Genomic DNA, 23,533 nt, shown 5'->3' on the forward strand with positions numbered 1-23,533 from the left:
TTGATATTTACGGTCTGAGAAAAATGTGGTATTTCTCAATCATATATTACAGTTTTAAATGCTACAAAGATGACATCACATTATCCCGTTGCCAAACTCTCTTGATCTCTGCATACTTTATCTGCCTTTTTAGAGATAGGGATATATTAGAATGAGTTTCAGTTTGGAGAATAAATGCAAAATTAATTTTGATCCCTGAACATATGCTATTAAGTGCATAATGGGAATGTTACATAATTTGAAAAACAATAAAGTCTTCTTGAATGTTTCAGTAATTATTTGTAATGAAATACAAAACTGTCAGGTAATGAGAATCTGATTCAATTTGTTAGATGTATTTAGTAAGTCCTAGGGGATCTATTTGAGCATTCTGCAGATATTTTTACATCTTTCTTTTATTCGATTATCACTTTAAGGTACAGCAGGTGAACTTTCAAAGTGTGACATCTCTGTACAAAATTGTTGGGCAACATTTGGAAAAATATACCCAGAGGCATCTGATTGAAAATGGAACTTCTGTGTCAGACACATAAAATCCAATTTGGTTTTGTCATTAAGTCAATTTTTTGTGTTTATTGTTGCAAAGACTTCATCCTGCAGTAATGTCGGAGTCATTTCTTCCCTTGAGGGCTATTGATATACTTGTACAGTATTCTGGATTTTTTGTACTTATTGTCAGGTCTTTGTAAAGAATGTGAGAAACTAAGTTAAATAATTATCCATGTTCAAGTATTTATAGTTATGGTTACTTCCATTTATATCGCTATATATTTATGGGTAGATTTTAAATATTGTGTATCTTGGATTTAACAATATACAATTAATCTTAAATATAAAACTTTCACCAACCCATAGTTACTTTTTCCTTTTTTTTAATGTTCACAGAAGGTGAGAGCCTAAGGTAAGCTGCCCTTTTCCTGTCCTATTGGAGTTCTGAATTAATTCCTATTCTATGTATTCAAGGAAAGTAACCTTACGTTGATATTAGGCAATGATTTCAAAGGCAAAAAGCACTGCTAAAGCACCATTTCAAAATTCTAAAACAGAGCAGACTTTTTTAATCTGGAATAAAACTAGATTTAGCATTAATGATTATTATTCTTTGCTTTTCATTGATTTCTTGCTATACATACAAAAGCTAAAGTCTATTTTGTTGTTTTAAAAATCCCTTGTGGGCACACAAAATAGTTTGTGAGATGATTATCATAATCCTTAAATATTTTTTCCATCAGCTGGTCTTAACCCCGTATTGTCAAAGCTTAAAAGGCAAATGATCATCCTAAAAACCTCATCAGATGATTATTACACAGCAATCATAACTCATCCACTTAATATTTGTCTTCATATTAAACAAAGAGCCTGTTTATCCTTGAGCATATTGTCCTTCTTGTGAAATCCTCATTTCGAGAGCCTGCCCTCTGTTTGGTACCTACTATTATGCTCCTCTGGCCTCAGTTCAAATGTTATTTCCTTAAACTTCCCCAAACAGAACAGGTGCTCCATCATGGCTCCCTCTTCATTCACAGTGCTCAGGATGTTTTGTAATCAGCTATTATGTAATTCTTGCTTTTCTTTCCCATTAATCTGCATACTCCACAAGAACAGGAACTGAATTTAACCGCTATTGTTGCTCCAGCTGTAGTGGGTGGCTACTGCTGGATCTAGGTTGGTGAATGAATTAATTCATACATTTTCTGAAAATTCTGTACATAGTTAAGAAAAAAAATCAATAAATATCTGTGGCTAGTTTATTTACTGAACACCTAGTTGAATACTTTCACTATAATACTCGACTTACACAATTTTCTTATTAAATTTATGTGTCTTAATTCTCATTTTCATTTCTTTATAAACACATTATTTTTAAAACTCTATATTTTAATCAGAATCTCTTATATTTTGCCTTTGGATCTATGTAATATCTGGATATAGCAGACTAGGAATTTACTGTTATATAGGATAAAACTATAATCTCTGACCATCTATATTAGATAAGAAAATACTGGAATTATTTGCTCCACTGTTTCTGTTCACCATTCACTAAAGTACCTGATCGAATAACAGCGGCATCTTAACAATAATTGCAAACAAAAAAACATAAAGAAAAGAAATTTGGTATTTGTGGTTCAGAGTATGTTATGATGTCATATTTTTCAAAAACTAAAGCAACTCTTATCCCCTATAATGGTTTTGGTTGAATTAATAATATTTGTTTATTAAAAATTCTGCTAATGTCATTGCTGCTACTGCTAAGTCACTTCAGTTGTGTCTGACTCTGTGCGACCCCATAGACCACAGCCCACCAGGCTACCCTGTCCCTGGGATTCTCCAGGCAAGAACACTGGAGTGGGTTGCCATTTCCTTCTCCAATGCATGAATGTGAAGAGTGAAAGTGAAGGCAATGGCACCCCACTCCAGTACTCTTGCCTGGAAAATCCCATGGACGGAGGAGCCTGGGAGGCTGCAGTCCATGGGGTCGCTAAGAGTCGGACACGACTGAGCGACTTCACTTTCACTCTTCACTGCTAATGTCACTGGATTTCCTAAATTAATGTACTTGTAAAACATGGTATGCAATGCATTAAAAATCTGACTTCTATACATTTTGTTCTCAATACACACAGTCAATTGCTAAAGATAGGTAGTACTTTAAAATTAAAAAAAAAATTATAACAAGAAAAAGGGGACTAAACTAGCATTAACTTTTTTTTAAGTAATTCAAAATCATTGTGTCTATTTATTTACACAATTATTTGCTTATCTACAACATGTATTGACCTATGTAGTTTACTAAATAGTTTATATATGCTCCTAATTTTAATCTAGTCATCAATTTAAACCAAAAAGTGCTATTCATTCTATTTATAGATGAAGAATCTATATGCTATTCAGACATAGAGTTATAAAGGTAACAAGCCAGAATCTAAACCTCAATTCTACAAAGAGAAAAAGGCAGAGTTTAAACCTCAATTCTATTTGAATTCAAAGCCTATGTTCTTTCCTCTTACTCTGCAGCCACTTGTCAAGGCCACTCGAGTGAAAGTGTTCTTAAAGTGTACTGTGTAGTAAACAGTGTTCCTTTCACCCGCCAAAGGGCAGGATCGATCATGCTTGGGAGGACAGGCTATGCAGATGCAATAAGACCAGGATCTGAACTTTACTAGCCATGTGAACCTACACAAATTATTTCATCTCTCAGGAGCTCAGTTTTTTCTATAAAATGGAGCCAATGATAAACAGAATCTACAACAGAGAGTGTTAAGAGGACCAAATAAGTTGTTATTTAAAGTACTTAGAAGAGTGCTTGGCTCATAGTAAAATTAAAATCAACATTATCATATAACAATTGGTGACAAAATTTTAAGATAAGTTGACAGTTTTTATTTACAAGTTTGTCTTTCAAAAGCAATAATTAATTGTTGAGCATATAATAATGGAGATGACATTATTCACTTATCAAATGTTTTATCAATTTTAACAGCATAAGTCTTCACTTATAATTCAAGTGTACTTGGCAGCATACATTGATTTCAAAAGAAAAAACACATATATACATCTATCTAGCATATGTTTGTGTATTTGTAAATACTAGTTCATTTATAATGAAGGCTTAAAGAGTTACAGCTGCTCAAAAGTGAAGATACAGAAATATTAATCTATAGTTTTCAAACTCTATTCACATGTATCATTACCTTTTGCCCTTATTAGTTTATAGATGGAATTCCTAAAGTACTATAGAATTATCTAGATTATTTCACTAAATTAAAAAAAAAAAAACTGAATAATTTTGACTTTTAGAAACATCACTTTCTCCTCAGTTGAAGATTTTAGTTTTGATTTTTAATAAAATGCTCTGAAATCCTCCAAGTCATAATACTTTCTGGCATAATAGTTTGGGGATGCTGTATTATAAGGGCTCCCTTGGTGACTATTTTAATTTCCAGAAATAGTATCAGTAATGGAAATGAATTTGAGTGCCATTCCTGAAGTTTAATCATGTCACATTTAAACACCCAGAAGGGAACTGTATACGGTTACTGTCAGCCACATAAGCCCCCCAGATGAAAATAATAAAAGTTATTTTTAGATAGTTAACTAAAGTGCTATCAATTTCCATTGAATTTACTTTAAACATCATGTTCTGTTAATCCTACATGACAAAGCATATCTATTCTCCTGAGAACAGGTTTCTCATTCCAGTTCATCATCCTTGTCCTTTGAAGATGTTTATAAAAATGGCCATGTGAACACTTGAATTTATTTAAAAGAAACAAGGGAATATAAATTAGAACTTAAATTGGAAGAATATCTGTAATACTGTAATAGGTATTAAGTGTGTGCTCAGTCGCTTTAGTCAGGTCTGACTCTTTGAGATCCCATGGACTGTAGCCCATCAGGCTCTTCTGTCCATGGGATTTTCCCAGCAAGAATTCTGGAGTGGGTTGCCATTTCCTCCTCCAGGGACTCTTCCCAACCCAGGGATCGAACTCAGGTCTCCTGCAGCTCCTGCATTACAGGCGGGTTTTTTTTTTTTCAACCACTGAGCTACCAGGGAAGCCCCGTTAGGTGCTATGGGAACATCTTAAAAATTTTCACATATCAATCAAAAGTAGCTCCAATTAAAATAAAAATAATCAAAGTTAATCAAATGCCCTGTGGTAAAAAGAAAAAGATAAAACTAAAAAATAATTGAGATCTTTCAAAGTCAATGACAAGCTCTATGAATCATAACTGGAAATCTAAACTGAAATTATATAAATCAGATGTATAATTGCCTTAACTCACCCACAGATATTAGGAAATAATCAGTGTTAAAATTATAAGTACATTCTTTGCCAAGTATTAAAACACTTGTTAACATATGAACTAATTATATTGTTACAGAAAATGTTTAACAGGTGACTGATACACATAATTAAGCATTATCTTATAATAGACCTAGATATAAATTTATTCCTTACAAACTAAAAGTACTTAATAGCTGTATTAATTAAAGATATACATTATGAAAAATAATTCACATAACAATTTAAAAAATAATATTAAACTCTCATCTCAACATAAATGCCTTGCCTTTAATTATTTAAATGAAAATGAATGAATAAATGAATTTATACTTAGGTTTTTAAAATGTAGGATATCATTAATATTAAAAATATTTCATTTAATTACACTGAAAATCAGTCATAATAAATTGCTTAAAATTGAAAGTATGGTAAAAATGAGGAAAAGGCAAAGAAAAAGCTAAGGACTGAAAAAAAAAATCTTTTGATGATAAGCATATAGATATCAAGATCAGTCTCTCTACACAGTGAGAAATGCAACCTCCAAAATTACCACTTTTATATTTTGATATAAGGCTTGCTAGTAGTAGTAGCAGCTGATAAGATCATAGTATCATATGCCTGCTGATTATTTGAAATGAGTGAGAAGTAAATAAGTGATCTCAGATAAACTATCAAGATGCCTGCATGCAGAAATGGCCTAAAATGAGAAACTCTTATTTCAAGTTCATTTGCATACTGCTGCTGCTAAGTCACTTCAGTCGTGTCCGACTCTGTTTGACTCCATAGACGGCAGCCCATCAAGCTCCCGCGTCCCTGGGATTCTCCAGGCAAGAACACTGGAGTGGGTTGCCATGTCCTTCTCTAATGCATGAAAGTGAAAAGTGAAAATGAAGTCGCTCAGTCGTGTCTGACCCTCAGCGACCCCATGGACTGTAGCCCACCAGGCTCCTCCGTCCATACATAACCCCATTGCAAAATATACCAGATCTCAATAACCCATCAGTACAATTAAGAAGGAAGTAGATATCTGTCAACTATACTTCAATATAAAATCAAAATTTTAAAAAGGCAGAAGTGGTACAAGTGAGGCAAATGTAAGTGCAGGAGCCCCAGTGAGACTGAAGACAATTTAAATGTGAACAGAAGGACAACAGCATTTTGGTATGGACGCCCTCTAACCCTTCCCTCCCCCACCCCCTCACCCCCGCACCCCTACACCAGTTCCCTGCCTTGCCAAGCACTTAATCTCCATCATTCTCTCTTCCCTCTCTCACATGAAATATCTGCTGAAACAAATGGCTTGTCTCCCATTATTGCAGGTATAAACTGACCTTGTGGTATTCCTACAGGACAGCATACAAAGCCTGAAGAAAGTTTATCAATCTTAACTTCAGAGTGGACGTGAGCAAATTGGTTATAATCTCTGTAATGTCAACTCCCAAGATCCTAAACTCAATCAACTGGGAGCTGGCACTAGCTGTAACCTGCAGGTACTTCTATATTCCGTGTAGTCAGGGGATGGTCTAAGTTTTCAGTGTGTAGCACTAAATCATCACTGTGGCAAGGTGCACTTTCTTACTCTGGATTTTCTAAACATTATAAAAAGCCACACAAAAAAGCAAAACCATATATCCTCAGGATCAAAGACAATGGGAAGAATCAGAATCCTTATTACATATTCTTATAAATCAATGCTATAAAAACAAATACCCCAAGAGGAACATATTTTACAGTGTACCTTACGTGACCCTTTTTGATCCCTGTCAAGGCACAGAGATGAAGGAAACAGCAGAATGTCAGAGAATATGATAGATAATGGGAGGCACCTCACTGTCACATTCATGTCAGAAAGCAGTCTGGATTTACATATAGATATTATATAGAGACAAAACCAAGTCAAAGAAAAACAAAATTTTGTTAAATACAGTAGCAAAAACTAATTGGAAGACGCTAGATGCAAGCTGGGGGCAATTAAGCTCGAAGCCTATTTTGATACATCCTTCTTAATCTATCAGGTTTCTTTCTTTTCAGGGGTACTTTCACATGTGGTGACTTCAGTAATTGCTAATGGAGAGATGCACAAGCTTTAGTCATCGGTTTCACTTTCTAGCTCACATCCTTCCTTTTTCAATGGGTGGAGGTGACGGAATTCCACCTGAGCTATTTCAAATTGTAGTGTGGAAGAAGACTCTTGAGAGTCCCTTGAAGAGTAAGGAGATCAAACCAGTCAATTCTAAAGGAAATCAACCCTGAATATTCATTGGAAGGACTGATGATGAAGCTCCAATACTTTGGCCACCTAATGGGAAGATCTGACTCATTAAAAATCACCCTGATGCTGGGAAATACTGAGGGCAAGAGGAGAAGAGGGTGACAGAGGACGAGATGATTGCATGTCATTAGTGACTCAACGGACTGAGTTGGAGCAAACTCCGGGAGACAGGGAAGGACAGGGAAGCCTGGTGTGCTATATAGTTCATGGGACAAAGAGTCCGACACGGCTTAGTTACTGAACAACAATAACAGGCAACCAACTGGCTGTCTAGTTGCTCCTTGATCAATACAGGTGGCAAAGGCTCACTAGGCAGTATATTCAGGTCCCATGAACCACATGTTCATGCAAGAGCTGGGCCTGGGTGGGCCAAGGACTACTTGAAACTGAATTTAACTTAGTGGGAGGTTAGTTAAACTCTTTGTAGGAAGGTTGCTAGGTTAGTTGCCTGGATGGCTATGGTTTATTCAGAATAATCTGCTTACTCAGACTCTCCTTTCCTTCCATTCATCCATGCTTGAACCTCCCTTTATTAACTTGTTCTCCGTGTCCTTCTCCAATTATTTTTATTTTTTAACTAGTTTTATTTATTTATGGCTGTGCTTAGTCCTCACTGCTGTGCAGGCTTTTCTCTTTTTGTGGCCGTGGGGGCTACTCTCTAGCTGCAAGGAGCAGGCTTCTCATTGCGGTTCCTTCTCTTGTCGTGGAGCAAGGCTCTAGGGCCTATGAGTACATATGTAGTTGCGGCTCCAGAGATTGTGAGCACAGGATCAATAGCTGTGGCACACGAGCTTAGTTGGCTTCACGGCCTGTGGGATCTTCCCGAATCAGGGATTGAACCGGTGTCTCCTGCATTGTCAGGTGGATTCTTTACCACTGAGCCTCCAGAGAAGCACCCTCCAATTATTTTCAAGCTTAGAAAAATTTTGCTCAATCTCAAGTATTTCTTTGATATTAACAACTTCATCATTTTCATGAAGATTTTCAGGACTAGGGTGATGAGAATCCCCAGATCATTTTGTTTAAATACATAACCCAAATTAATTCTTCAATAACTTTCCTTGTTTTATTTTATAAATTACCATTGTCAATGGGAATAAAGAGAGGGAAAGTGAGAAATAAAATTGTTACTCTGGCTAAAGAGAAAGAGAAGAGAAAGAGGGAGAGAGGGATGGAGTGAGTGAGTGTGTGTGTGTGTGGGTGGATGTGTGTGTATAAGAGAGTAGAGGTGGAAGGTGCTTTCAAGTTTACCATGTTCAGCTCTATCCACAGAGACATCTTGATTTAGAGAAAAATATACAGAATTTGGAATCTTGAGACCTGATTCTAGATTCCTTCCAGTTCTGCTTTTGACACTAACTTTGAGAGCCTGGGAAAACCACAAAGCCCACGTGTCTTAGTTTCCATGTCTGAATTCTCATCTGCATTTGCATTCCCAACTTGCATATGTTACAATGCTCTAACATCATTATATACATCAAAGCCATAGCACTATGAAGTTCTATAAATGTCCAACAATTAATAAACTACACCACTACTGTTCTCATTAGCAAGTATTTGTGCCCAATTCTGATCTCCTTCCACCAACTATAATCCCGTTATTACCTCTCCCTACTTTTTGTTTGTTTTCGGAAAGGTGGGATGCTCTGTGCTTCATGGTAAACACTTCAGGCAAATTATTGTCCTATAATTTGATCCATCACTTCAAGACCTTACAGACTTAGGCTTCCAAGAAGACAAATAAATGGCCTATCTTACTAATAGATAGGCCACCTTAACATGAATCCTCATTAATCTCTACCTTTTATTTGTGACCAAGGTTCTCTGTTTAGAATGCTCTGAATTTATTGTTTGAACCAGAATAACCAGCCTGGGAGGAAATTAGGTCCTATATATACTCAAAAGCCAAAATGAGGCTCATAAAAGTGATGCACTTGTGTCTTTACGGAACTGTTGAGCTCCTTTGAGGTCACAAGGTATCCACTATCCCTACCACTCGCATCCCTATCATGCTCCGAGACCCATCCAGGAGTATATATGTACACTAACAACATTTGATTGTTATCATATTTGATAACAACAAATATCAATTGTTATCATATTTGGTAACAACAAATATGAAATGCACATTTCAATATATTATAAACCCCAGAAGCAATTACTGATTTTGACCCAAATTCCATAATAAGTGAAAGTGATGCAAACAGAGGATATATATACATATATAGATATTCATATATATGTGACTACTTACTGTACTGACAATTTCTTCCCATGAATTCTCCTGGGCACTCACAGGAATAGTTAGCAACAAGGTCTGTACATATCCCACCATTTTTGCAGGGCTCAGCTTCGCATTCATTTATATCTGAGGAAAATAGGAAGAAGAGAGAAAGAGAATTATTGGTGAAAAAAGATAGATTTTTAGAAGGTTTTAGGCATTTCAAGTAAGAGAAGCTCTAAATAATGTCATGTGCATATGTCTTGTCAAAAATATAAATGGTGCTTACAATAGACAATTTGTTAACAATCAAACGAAGTCAAGTTCAAATGGAATTGAGAATCCAAACCCAACAGAACTAAAACACTCTCTAATCCTGAAAATAAATATGACTAGTTGGGGAAATATTCAGTGTGTCCTTAAAATTAAATCAAACAAATTAACCCTGATCGAGAAATGAATTGGTATCACTTACAAGATCTAGACACCTCCCCAGCAGCAACCACTGCCAATTAACACTGTCTCATTTCATCTTAATTCATTAAAATTCTCACTGACAGAGATGTTTTAGTTTCTAAATAGTTCGCCTTTGATGAATGCGATGAGAAGCAAATTAGAGTTAATAGCTAAAGCTTGTTACATGCAAAATATAATAAATGTAAATGACGATCATTTCCTAATTTCATTCAAGGGTTTCTAAAGTTAGGATGACTAACGGGATTTACCTTTGATATACTATTATTATACCTGATGAAAAATCATATGATATATAAAACATTCAGCAAATTATACTAAATTCCATGCTAATTTTGGATAACAGGGACAATAAATGGGATTTTGAAAAAAAAAAAAAAACGGAATAATGATGAACTCAGTGAAGTATCAATCACCGATATTTGCACATCATTTCCTCTAAGCACAGCCCCGAGTTTGGCTCTGTGGGAACTAGTAAAGTAATTGGAGGATGTACACGGCTCTGACTGCTTTCCCTTCTATCATCTGTTTCAATTGAACACCTGCTCTGCTCCTATTCCCACAACCGCTTCTTACATACCTAAATGCTCTTCCTTAGGAATCGTCTTTCTGTGGGCCTTTCCCTCTCACAGTCAATCCGTGAACTTTACAAATGCAGGACCTGTCCAGTACTGTTTTCTGTACCCCCCAAAATGCCACACATTATCTAGAACACCACTAGTACCCAGTAAGTATTGCTTCATCAAATATCTCACAAAATAGTGGTGCAATCTGAAGAAAATTATTTCAGACGTGTAATATGCCTTCTGATAAACATATCAAAAGCTGTTCTAAAGTTCTGGGTTTTCACGGTGCTTAAAACAATATGATCATAAATTACCCTCTCAATATTAAACAAGGACAAAATATTAGAAAACTTCTAGTTTTCCTTTTCCTTTAACGTCTTTCTTATAAACAGGATCTCCTCCTGGAAGCAGATTCGTTCACCCTCTCATTCTCAGATTATGGCAAAGTTTGGTCTAAATTTCTTTAGGCAGGTGACCACTTTATAAAATATTTCTGGTCCTTTTTTGGTTTCTGGTCAACTGTTACATCTTGAGAGTAGACATAATTCATGACTGTGTTCAGAAATAATCCAAATCATTTAAACCACAGTGGAGTGCTCAATCATGTGTGACTCTTTGCTAGTTCAAGGACTGCAGGGCACCAGGCTTCCGTGTCCATGGGATTCTCTAGACAAGAATACCGGAGTGGGTTGCCATTTCCTACTCCAAGGGATCTTCCCAACCCAGGGTGGCAGGAGGAGTTTTTACCAGCTGAGCCACCTGGGAATCCCATTTTAAGCAAATATAACATCAAATAATAGGATTAAATCAGAATCTGATCATTCTAAGAAACAGCTGTGTACTATAAAATATAATAGACTCAAATTTTTGACACTAAAACCTCCATGAGAGGAAGAAGGAAGGAAGGAAAGTACTAAAGGAAGAATATGTCATTTATTCATTTTCTCACCTGATGAAATATTTAGCTCTTTTTTCCCTCAAAAATTCGTCTAATCTTTATTTATATGGGATGAACATGAAACATATTTTCATTAAATTTTGAAAGTGGCACAGAAATCACTGTGTTATTTATTTTCTTACCTGCTCAGTACAAGGTAGGGGCAATAACTGGCTACTTTGGAACATGCCTAATGTGTCTTTGCCTACATCATATCTATGGCAATTTGTTTCAGGTGAGGTATGTCAGTGGCCAATAAAAAGTTAAATCATCAGGTCTTAAAGAATACATTGCCTTATTTTGTAAAGTTAGACATAAAAAAGTATTCTTATTATATATATGTATATATATCTATGTGTGTGTGTGTGTGTATATATATATATATACACACTGAGGTGATACTGAGTATTAATATCTGAAAAAGACCACATAAGGGGAATAAAATTTGATCTTGGACTTGAGGGGAAGTCAGTTAGGATTAATAAAAACAGGATGAAGACGGCATTGTATTAACATTGCCAAGCAGGGATCCAGAATGAGTCACGACTTTGAAGAGGAGTGTTCATGGTGTGATGGTGTGTTCAAGCACACAAACAGCAGTTTGTCTGGAGCAGAGAGTGGGAAGGAGGGTGCTATAAACCAAGTATGGGATGTAGGTAGGGGCCAGATTATCATGAATGCCCAGTGTCAGCTAAGGGAGACAGGCTTTCTCTTTGGCACTGAAGACGTGGAACTGGCTGGGAAGGTAGCTTCTGTACCCTGGTTTCCTAGAAAGACCTAGAAAAGCCATATGTGGAATGGACTTAAAGAAATGAATGCAGGAAGGCTGTATAGGGACCCACCCAGGATTTGAAGCTAAGGGATACAACATACATTTTAATTCTCATGTAAGAGAATTACCTTACCTGAGCATTTCTCGTTTCAGTATTGACCTATATTACAAGTATAATCAAACTCAGCTCTTGAGGCTTTGAAATGTTAAGAAGAAGGAAGTCTTCACAGGTGATGATATGCAACCAATCAAGAGTTATTATATATCCTTTTAGGATATGTATGCACCATTTTTCTTTGCTTCCTCATTTCTTCTATGTTTTTAAACAATAAGTAGTGCTTTACACTGGAGAAGGCAATGGCAACCCACTCCAGTCCTCTTGCCTGGAAAATCCCATGGGCAGAGGAGCCTGGTAGGCTGCAGTCCATGGGGTCGGGAAGAGTCAAACACGACTGAGCGACTTCTCTTTGACTTTTCACTTTCATGCATTGGAGAAGGAAATGGCAACCCACTCCAGTGTTCTTGGCTGGAGAATCCCAGGGACGGGGGAGCCTGGTGGGCTGCTGTCTATGGGGTCGCACAGAGTCGGACATGACTGAAGCGACTTAGCAGCAGCAGCAACAGTACTTTACACAGGAGAATGTGAATTTAATTGAAATTAATCAACTTTTGAATTTCTATGTACTTGTTCATCAGACTGGGTCTACTGTCACCAACAATTAAGTTGAAATTAACAACATTTGTTTCTAAAAATACAGTTATACCTTTACCCAGGGGTTAACTCGAGGTGGAATGAACTGAAATTGCATTTGTGGAAGAGAAAATGCTTTCTAGCCATTATTCAGTTTTTGATTTAAAAAAAATGACCTTTTACTGTTTATGCATTTTTTAGATAAAAATGACTACTTTAACCTAAATTCATAAAATTAAAAACACTATATTGAGTTTAATACTTTAATAAAGTAGCAAAATAAGTAAAACATTTCTATGTACACACCTAGTAACATGTAAGCTCAGATAACAGATGCAAATTACACAGGAGCTTTTATATATCAATATAATGTAAGAGTTCTTACAGCAGTGAAGGCTATTTGCACAGTGATTAACACTGAAAGCAATCTAAATGGAAACAGACCTCAATTTGGATAAATCATGTTTAATTAAAGACTGGATATAAATGTTCACAGAATATAATGTAATGAAATGAAAGTTAAACTCCTTTGTAATAAATCACATACATCTCTCTTTGTCATAGATCATGCCATTACCATTTCCAGAAAAAAGTCCTCATATCTTGGGCTCCAAAATCACCGTGGACTGTGACTGCAAGCATGACATTAAAAGATGCTTGCTGCTTGGGAGGAAAGCTATGACAAACTTAGACAGTGTATTTAAAAGCAGAGACATCATTTTGCTGACAAAGGTCCATATAGTCAAAGCTATGGTTTTTCTAGTTGTCAGGTCTGGATGTGAGAGTTGGACCATAAAGAAGGCTGAGCATCAAGAATTGATGCTTCTGAATTGTGGTGTTAGAGAAGACTCTTGAGAGTCCCTTGGACAGCAAGGAGATCAAACCAGTCAATCCTAAAGGAAATCAACTCTAAATATTCATTGGGAGGACTGATGTTGAAGTTGAACCTTCAATACTTCGGCCACCTGAAGGAAGAGCTGACTCATTGGAAAAGGCTCTGATGCTGGGAAAGACTGAAGGCAAAAGGAGAAGGGGGCAGAGGCAGAAGATGAGATGGATATGGCATCACAGACTCAATGGACATGAATTTGAGCAAACCCCAGGAGACAATGAAGGATAGGAAAGCCTGGCCTGCTGCAGTCCATGGGGTCGCAAAGAGTCAGATATGAAGTAGCAACTGAACAACAATGAATTTCAAATACACTGAGATATTCTAAAGTATTTTATAACTAAGAAAATTTTGATATAGCAATTCTATATAAAAGTAGGAATTTCTATATTTGGTTATTTTAATAGTTCATTTATAATTATAACTTTTTGAGTTTTTTAGTTCTATGACTGCTCCCCTGAGAACTGTTCTTAAAAGTAGCATCATTCAAAGCTAGATTTTATAACAACACATCTAGCTGAATCCTGATTCCTCACTGAAAACATTAAACTTTGCTGCCTACTCTCTAGCTGACTGAAGGAAAGTGGAAAGAGTTGAGCACAAATTCCCAGATATAAACTCATGGTGCATGTGTGTGAAGAAATTAAAAAGCAAAGCAAAGGAAGGGGAGAAATAGATGAGAGAGTAGATAGTTGATCACAAGAGCATGCATATCTTTTAAACAAAAAGTACTCTTCAAGGGTTTCCAGACCCCTTTTCTGTTGTAAATACAGAAACTCATTAGTATTATATGCAAAACTTAGTTTCTCTATCTTTACTATTATTTTGCCCTTAACCCACCTTACACAGATTTGGAAAGGAATGCTGCAGTCTTTCCTCTTAGGCTTGGCTTTTTGCTAACAGAAATACTGTAAACCCATGCATTCTCTGGCGGTGTCACTGTAAAGAAGTCTAGTAATTGCAAAACACATATATTCATTGTGATCATTCTGAGTACTCACGAACTTGCACACATCTGCATCATGAGAAGTGCTCAGTTACTTCAAGTCTTTTTTTTTCTTGATCTCTGTTAGACCCATCACTGTGCAAAATATAGCCCCAAGCCCATGAAACTGACTTCAAAGTAGTAGGTTAGCACAGAGTTTTTAAAATCAAAATTATATTGGATTGGTCACAAAGTTCATTTGGGCTTTTCCATAACTTACAGAAAAACCCAAATTAACTTTTTGGGCAACCCAATATTTGCTAGTTCCTTTATCTGTGTCTTCAAAAAACAATGACTTCTCTGGGCATGAGTCTCGCTACAGAAATGCTGCTGCTTCTTCTCAGATAATTATATTTAAATAATCTGTAATCCCATTCTTCGTTATAGACTCCACCAACTGGCCAGAGATGAAGTGGAGATTTCTGAAGTCTAATTTTCTAGGACGTCCAGTGGAAACTTTCAAAATGAATTGACTAAATAATTAATTAATTAGTTTTCAAACTGACTCCCATTTGCAACATGCAGAATAGAAATGACTGTACATTGCACACGTGGGCCATGGGAGTGCCAGCTTACCCTTACTTCTCTCCAGAGCTCCCGAGGTGGGCACCATCTAGCCCAGTCGTTCAACTACATTTACTTTGCCAACTTGGCCTGGAATATTTTCAATACTGACCATCATTTAGACTAGGACATCCACTCCTTTTTAGGACAGAAATCCATGTAACCTCCTCTTGAGTGGAGGAAAAAGACAACTTAATTCACTCCGGAAATGACCTCCTTTTGATCCCCAAGTATATTCAGGTCCCATGAGTATTAAGAAAGAGCAACTGATTGTCAGGCTGAGCACCCTAATTTTGATATATTAAAAGGATACCATAATTAAGCCCTTTTTTTCTTCTCAAAGACATAATTCCTTGGCTCCCTTATTCCCTTCCCTCAGGTTGTCTTTTTTCCTGCAATATTGTTATTGACTGTTAATTAGCCAGCAAGAGCTTATTTTCAAGAGTCTGCTCTTTTTGATCCTTAACAACCTATCTTCCCTGGGCTCCCCATTAGCAATTAAATAGTCTCCAGACCTCCTGTGAGTGACTGTCTTTTAAAATTTGACCTTTTATATTTTTTTTCTTATCTAAAGACTACGGTTATTCAATTTCTCTTTTAAGGCTGAATAAATTATGATGAATTTCTAGGAATTCTGTCCTCCCACTCAGATACTGAATTAAATTAAGTTATAATCAGAATAATCTATAGGATTCCCCAATCATTTCTAGGACAAGACAGTATATTTTTAATTATGTGTGCTTGAATGCTGTTTTGATCCGGCCTTTTGCTATATTGCTAGCAATTCCTTTTAAAATAGCAAATTAAAATGAGCCTTCTTCAATCAGAACATATCACACACAAACCTTTTATAATAATTTACTGATAACTTTCATTACCAAGAACAACAGTGTAAAAAAATATCCAAGAGGTATTTACCCATCACCACTTACTAACAAAGATAGTATTCTATGCTCATCTGTATGGCATCCTGAAACTTATTTGGGGACCTCAATTTTGATGCAAAAACCTCTGCTACTGGTAACCAGGTAGAGCCCAATTCTCTAGAATGTTTTCATATAAAATTATTTCAGTAAGGCTTTATTTGTCTTAATCAGATATTTGGCCAGCAAGATAAGACAGCCATTCCAAGATACTTATAAAGCCAAAACCAGGGAATATGGAAGAAGGCTTGAGGGAGGGGTAATCAAGAGGATGATACAACTCAAATATTAGAGGCCTTGAAGAAATTCATTTAAAGAGCTATATGAAAAACACAGTAGATGCCAAAATGAACCAATGTCTCTGGTAAAATTTTTTTACCAAAGAGCAAACCATTGCAACGAACATTACCTTGGGGACACGTGGCATAGTAAGCTGACCTGCAATAAATATTTGCTGATTGGTAAGAAAGAACTGAGAATATTAGAGACCTGGGGAATCTCCATGTGTACTAGGACAGTGAGTTCCTTGGTTGGGGCAGATGTACCAGCTTATTTCTAAAGGAGTTCTATTAAGGAAAATGGATTTAGAGCAATGCTTCCTTTAAAAGTTAGAACTTTAAAATACACCAGATACAAAGCTACCCCACTAGAGATTCTAATTTAAATGGACTTGAGTGGAATGAAGGCATATTTATGTTATACACTTTATTGTTATACAGTCAGCCTAAGATTCTAAGGGTAACCGGGGTTGACAGTGCATAGAACCTCTGTGCATAAGCCCATCTATCCATCCACCCATCCTCAGTTCTCTGCTAGGTTCCAAGAATGCAAAGATTAATATATCATGGTCCCTTACTTTCCTCAAGGCTCTTATAGTACAGTGTGTGTGTGTGTGTGTGTGTGTGTTAGTCGCTCAGTCGTGTCCAATTCTTTGCAACCCCATGGATTTGTCCACGGGATTCTCTAGGTAAGAGTACTGGAGTGGGTTGCCATGATTAGACAGACAAAGTGACAAGTGCTCTAAAAAATGGATGCTAAGTTTCTCAAAGAAATTTCAAATATCAATAACTAAATTACTCTAGCAGACTAGACAATGTTGAGTTAGAGAGGAGTCTGACTGTGGAAAACACTTCTGAGTTATGTCAAGTTACAACTAATTACTCTGCAAGTTATTTTTCTAAAATAATAAGCATCTTATTATTCTGCATATCTAATAGTGACTCCTCATTGTCCTATAGTTCTTTGCTCAAAGTATAAAACTTATATATGTTTCCCAATTTCCTATTTTTATTATGTGTGATATAATTTGTATATTTTTGCATATTCATAATGGTCTATCCAAAATTAATTACTCTATTCTGTCAGATGCATGTTAAATTAGTTTGCTAGCAGTTCTCTCAATTTTAGTGGTTAATACTAAGGTTCAACTGTTTTGGATTTTTTTTTCTATAGTGAGCTATCAAAAATCCATAACTGGCTAAATGAGTTGGGATTCACATGGGAAGCACAACTACAATTCACATGGCTGCTTTTCACCCACCCATTCACTCACTCACTCATTCATTGATTCATTAAAACTCTGGTGAGCACCTTCCATGAATCAGATTCTAAAATATATCATAGGATACATCAGGGAATAGGGATAGCTCTAAGAGGTCTCACCTCCTATAAGTCTATTCAGAGAGATAATTATAATAAAATGTGTGCTACATATCATTATGTACAAAATGTACTGTGATCACAGATGAGGCAACAGCTTTCTCTAGAGGAGATGTGGAAGAAGGCAATATTTGGTTCGTGTTTAAAGGATCAGCAGGAGATTTTTAGATGTGTTACAGTGGGAAGGAACATAAAAGGACACAATGTTTTCAGTGAGAACTGAGCACTTTCAAATGTCTGGATATGCACAGGGACTACATGTGTGGAACTGCTAGGGATGGTGGTGACTAGCTAGTCTGGGACTAGATTTCTACACCCTTACAAATCAAGTTAAGGAGTTTGAACTTTAGTCCTTGGATACTGGAAAGTTAATAGAGAATTTAAGAAGAGTGGAAAAGGGAGCAGGGATTCAATAGATCTGTGGTTTAAAAAGCTCATTCACTCTAGAATTTCATTACTGGTAACATTTGGAAAAATAATTAAAAAACTTGGAAGGGAAATTTAAATTGACTATATCACTCAGACCATACATATAACATGAGAACTAAAGCATTCATTTTTAAACATTAAGTTTGATTTTAAATGCATGCTGCTGCTGCTGCTAAGTCGCTCCAGTCGTGTCCGACTCTGTGTGACCCCATAGACGGCAGCCCACCAGGCTCTGCCGTCCCTGGGATTCTCCAGGCAAGAACACTGGAGCGGGTTGCCATTTCCTTCTCCAATGCATGAAAGTGAAAAGTGAAAGTGAAGTCGCTCAGTCGTGTCCAACTCTTAGCGACCCCATGGACTGCAGCCTACCAGGCTCCTCTGTCCATGGGATTTTCCAGACAAGAGTACTGGAGTGGGGTGCCATTGCCTTCTCCTTTAAATGCATAGAGACTTCCTAATATTTAGGGTTGCCAGATCCAGCAAATAAAAATGCAAGATGTCCATGCAATATCTGACTCATAGCTTATCAAAAAAAATTTTTATCTGCAATTCAAATTCACCTTGCCATCCTATATTTTATTTGGATATCCTACTTGCATTGTCAACTAGAATACGATCTCTCCGTATTTTCTTTCTTTCCTTTTAAATAAGCACTTTAATTTCAGCAATATGGCCATGCTTTCCATTTTGTATATTCAGCAGACCCTAAGGAAAAGTAGCTGAAGTAGAAAATCATTATTGACAAATGAGTCCTCCTCAGGCTTTTGCTCAAACTAAAATTTATTGCTTGAATTCAGCAAAGCAGTTCAAAATCTTTAGAATTTACCTGTATGTAAGCTTCAGTGTATTATTTATATAGTTATACTTGTATATATACTTCAGCTATGTAAGAGCCAAAGAAACCCACTTCTAAATAGACAAGCAGTTGGGGATTTCAGAAATAAAATATTAAGATATTCATTAAGCCAAAATCACTTAAGAATTTGAGAAAAATTACTAGGATGAATAAAAGAAGTGGGAGAAAATTTGAACTCTTATCAGAAAATTAATTCAAAACAGTTTGGAATATAGAATATGCATGAAACCGTAACCACTTATTTCACTACATATACAAGTTGTAAGTAGAGAGTTTAACACTGATATATCATTTTAAGACATATTTTTATCAAGAGAAGTTTTATTTATTTTTTTTCAAGAGAAGTTTTAAAGGAGTAAACTGAAACCAGGTTGAATTATTTTTCTCTTCAATGACAGTAATAAGCAACAGCGACAGACAGTAACTTATACTAAAAATGATGAGCCACTAAAAGCATACAAGCAATGCCACATTTAAATAACAGGCACTGACTCGATGATGTGAGTCTGAGTGAACTCCGGGAGTTGGTGATGGAGAGGGAGGCCTGGCGTGCCTCGATTCATGGGGTCGCAAAGAGTCAGACATGACTGAGCGACTGATCTGATCTGATCTGATCTGATACACAGTTATATTTTGAATACATAGAAACTTTAGCTCTAGAATTAATTTCTTAAAAATAACTGCAATTTTTATAAAGTATGTACAAACAGTACTATGGGATGACAACCTATTGACAAAAATTAGCAAATTCAACCACTTGTACTATGAGCCAAACATTGTTTTAAGCATTTTGTATTTATTATCACGCCTTCTGAGCTACTTACTATTATCATGAGTTTTCCAGATGAGTTACTTGAGACATTGAAAATATAAAACACTAGCCTAGAGTCACACATATGGTAAAACTGAGATTAAAACCCAGATAATTTGTCTTCAGAATCTGTACTATTCACCAGTTAACTTCACCACCACTAGGAAATATGAAAGTCTTTCACCTTCACTTCATGGTTGCTTTCAAGGCACCACTCTACCTGCTGAGGAGGGCAGAAAAGTCATACTACCTAGTCCTTGATCTACAAATGTAGTGGGATTCCCAGTGGTTCAGTGGTAAAGAATCTATCTGCCAATGCAGGAGACATGGGAGATGCGGGTTCAATCTCTGGCTGGAGAAGATGCCCTAGAGGAGGATATGGCAACCCACTCCACTGTTCTCGCCTGAAGAATCCCATGCTGCTGCTGCTAAGTCACTTCAGTCGTGTCCGACTCTGTGCGACCCCATAGACGGCAGCCCACCAGGCCCCACCATCCCTGGGATTCTCCAGACAAGAACACTGGAGTGGGTTGCCATTTCCTCCTCCAATGCATGAAAGTGAAAAGTGAAGATGAAGTTGCCCAGTCGTGTCCGACTCTTCGCAACCCCATGGACTGCAGCCTTCCAGGCTCCTCCATCCATGGGATTTTCCAGGCAAGAGTACTGGAGTGGGTTGCCATTGCCTTCTCTGGAAGAATCCCATAGACAACCACAAATCCCATAGAAATCCCATAGACTGAATAGGGACAGAGTAGTATTAGTATTGCCACTCTAGGCCAAAGACTCCAGTACTAAAATCTTAGTTTGGAATTCTTTTCCCTAATTCTTTTTTTCCTTTTAGTAATTTTTTCATACTCTTAGTTTAGGCTTAATAGGCATCCGTTTTAATTTTATTCCTGAAATTCACATCATTGTCTATTTAGAAATGGACATTTTTGGCTCTTACATTCTTTGATACTTGCCTTTTAACCTTACATTCTGATGAAAAGAATACATTTTTTTGTTTCTTTAGAGAGGACATGGATCTATTTTATACCTGTAGAGTTGGAATTTTTATTTTTCAAAGGAGATAATTCACAGTTTTAAAAATCTTTGTTTGCAAGATAACACACACACAGATAAATACACAGAGCAATAGAGTTAAATGAGTTATTGTTAAGACAATCTGTGCAACAGTCACCAAGGTCAAACACAAGAATAATGCCAGCACTTCAGAGCCTTCCTTTGTCCTTCCATTCACAACTTCCTCTCCATCCTCACAAACATAACTGATTTCCTGCTTATTATGGCAATACCAGCCTCACTCTGTATGGTTTAGAGTTTTGTTGCCTAAATCAGATCAGATCAGATCAGTCGCTCAGTTGCGTCCGACTCTTTGCGACCCCATGAATCGCAGCACGCCAGGCCTCCCTGTCCATCACCAACTCCCGGGGTTCACTCAGACTCAACGTCCATCCAGTCAGTGATGCCATCCAGCCATCTCATCCTCTGTCGTCCCCTTCTCCTCTTGCCCCCAATCCCTTCCAGCATCAGAGTCTTTTCCAATGAGTCATCTCTTCGCAGGAGGTGGCCAAAGTACTGGAGTTTCAGCTTCAGCATCATTCCTTCCAAAGAAAACCCAGGGCTGATCTCCTTCAGAATGAACTGGTTGGATCTTCTTGCAGTCCAAGGGACTCTCAAGAGTCTTCTCCAACACCACAGTTCAAAAGCATCAATTCTTCAGTGCTCAGCCTTCTTCACAGTCCAACTCTCACATCCATACATGACCACAGGAAAAACCATAGCCTTGACTAGACAGACCTTTGTCGGCAAAGTAATGTCTCTGCTTTTGAATATGCTATCTAGGTTGGTCATAACTTTCCTTCCAAGGAGTAAGCGTCTTTTAATTTCATGGCTGCAGTCACCGTCTGTAGTGGTTTTGGAGCCCAGAAAAATAAAGTCTGACACTGTTTCCACTGTTTCCCCATCTATTTCCCATGAAGTGATGGGACCGGATGCCATCATCTTTGTTTTCTGAATGTTGAGCTTTAAGCCAACTTTTTCTCTCTCCACTTGCACTTTCATCAAGAGGCTTTTGAGTTCCTCTTCACTTTCTGCCATAAGGGTGGTGTCATCTGCATATCTGAGGTTATTGATATTTCTCCCGGCAATCTTGATTCCAGCTTGTGTTTCTTCCAGTCCAGTGTTTCTCATGGTGTACTCTGCATATAAGTTAAATAAATAGGGTGACAATATACAGCTTTGACAAACTCCTTTTCCTATTTGGAACCAGTCTGTTGTTCCATGTCCAGTTCTAACTGTTGCTTCCTGACCTGCATACAAATTTCTCAAGAGGCAGATCAGGTGGTCTGGTATTCCCATCTCTTTCAGAATTTTCCACAGTTTTTTGTGATCCACAGAGTCAAAGGCTTTGGCATAGTCACTAAAGCAGAAATAGATGCTTTTCTGGAACTCTCTTGCTTTTTCCATGATCCAGCGGATGTTGGCAATTTGATCTCTGGTTCCTCTGCCTTTTCTAAAACCAGCTTGAACATCAGGAAGTTCAGGGTTCACATATTGCTGAAGCCTGGCTTGGAGAATTTTGAGCATTACTTTACTAGCGTGTGAGATGAGTGCAATTGTGCGGTAGTTGGAGCATTCTTTGGCATTGCCTTTCTTTGGGATTGGAATGAAAACTGACCTTTTCCAGTCCTGTGGCCACTGCTGAGTTTTCCACATTTGCTGGCATATTGAGTGCAGCACTTTCACAGCATCATCTTTCAGGATTTGGAATAGCTCAACTGGAATTCCATCACCTCCACTAGCTTTGTTCGTAGTGATGCTTTCAAAGGCCCACTTGACTTCACATTCCAGGATGTCTGGCTCTAGGTCAGTGATCACACCATCGTGATTATCTTGGTCGTGAAGATCTTTTTGTACAGTTCTTCTGTGTATTCTTGCCATCTCTTCTTAATATCTTCTGCTTCTGTTAGGTCCATACCATTTCTGTCCTTTATCGAGCCCATCTTTGCATGAAATGTTCCTTTGGTATCTCTGATTTTCCTGAAGAGATCCCTAGTCTTTCCCATACACATTACTCAATAGTACCTTTTACTTTTGCCTTATCGTGTATTTGAAATTTATATTAGAAAAAAGAAATCATTCAATATGTACTCTTTTGTTTGAAGCTTCATTCACAATGGTTCTACAGGCAGTTGCAGTGAGTTCATTTTCACTGCTTTATGATATTTCACTGTAATCATATGACAATGCATTTTTCCGTTCTATTGTTCATGGCACTTATGTTATTAAAAATAAAAGCATCCATGAGTGCACTTGTACATAAGTATATTGAACTTTCTCTGGATATACCTAGGAATGAAACAGCCGAGTCATTTATATACTTTGGTAGATAATGCCAAAATGGTTTTTAAGTGGTTGCACCAACTTGCACTTTGATCAGCAACTTAATTCATAATATTTTGAAGATACAATACATATGAAACTTGCATTTAATCACTTGTTTCATATACAAGTTGTAAGTAGAAGGGCTTAATACCAATATATCATTTTAAGATATTTTATCAAGAGATTTTTTAAAGGGAGTAAATTAAAACTTTCAACTCACCAGGCTGAATTATTTTCTCTTCAATGACCATGATTATTTTTTTTAACAACTGACAGTAACTTATACTAAAAATGAAGAAGCAATGAAAGC

The 23,533-nt window shown here is 36.9% G+C and overlaps 1 protein-coding gene across 2 annotated transcripts in view; it reads right to left on the bottom strand.

Moving 5' to 3' along the window:
- EDIL3 (EGF like repeats and discoidin domains 3) overlaps window positions 1-23,533 on the bottom strand; it is a 484,817-nt gene that overhangs the window by 213,950 nt on the left and 247,334 nt on the right. For both annotated transcript variants that reach the window (XM_061424341.1, XM_061424340.1), the window contains one exon: window positions 9,314-9,427. In XM_061424341.1, the coding sequence (XP_061280325.1) occupies window positions 9,314-9,427 (114 nt within the window). The remainder of the gene's footprint in view (window positions 1-9,313; window positions 9,428-23,533) is intronic.

The sequence above is a fragment of the Bos javanicus genome, chromosome 7 (genome assembly GCF_032452875.1).
Source record: "Bos javanicus breed banteng chromosome 7, ARS-OSU_banteng_1.0, whole genome shotgun sequence".
NCBI classification, from domain to species: domain Eukaryota; kingdom Metazoa; phylum Chordata; class Mammalia; order Artiodactyla; family Bovidae; genus Bos; species Bos javanicus.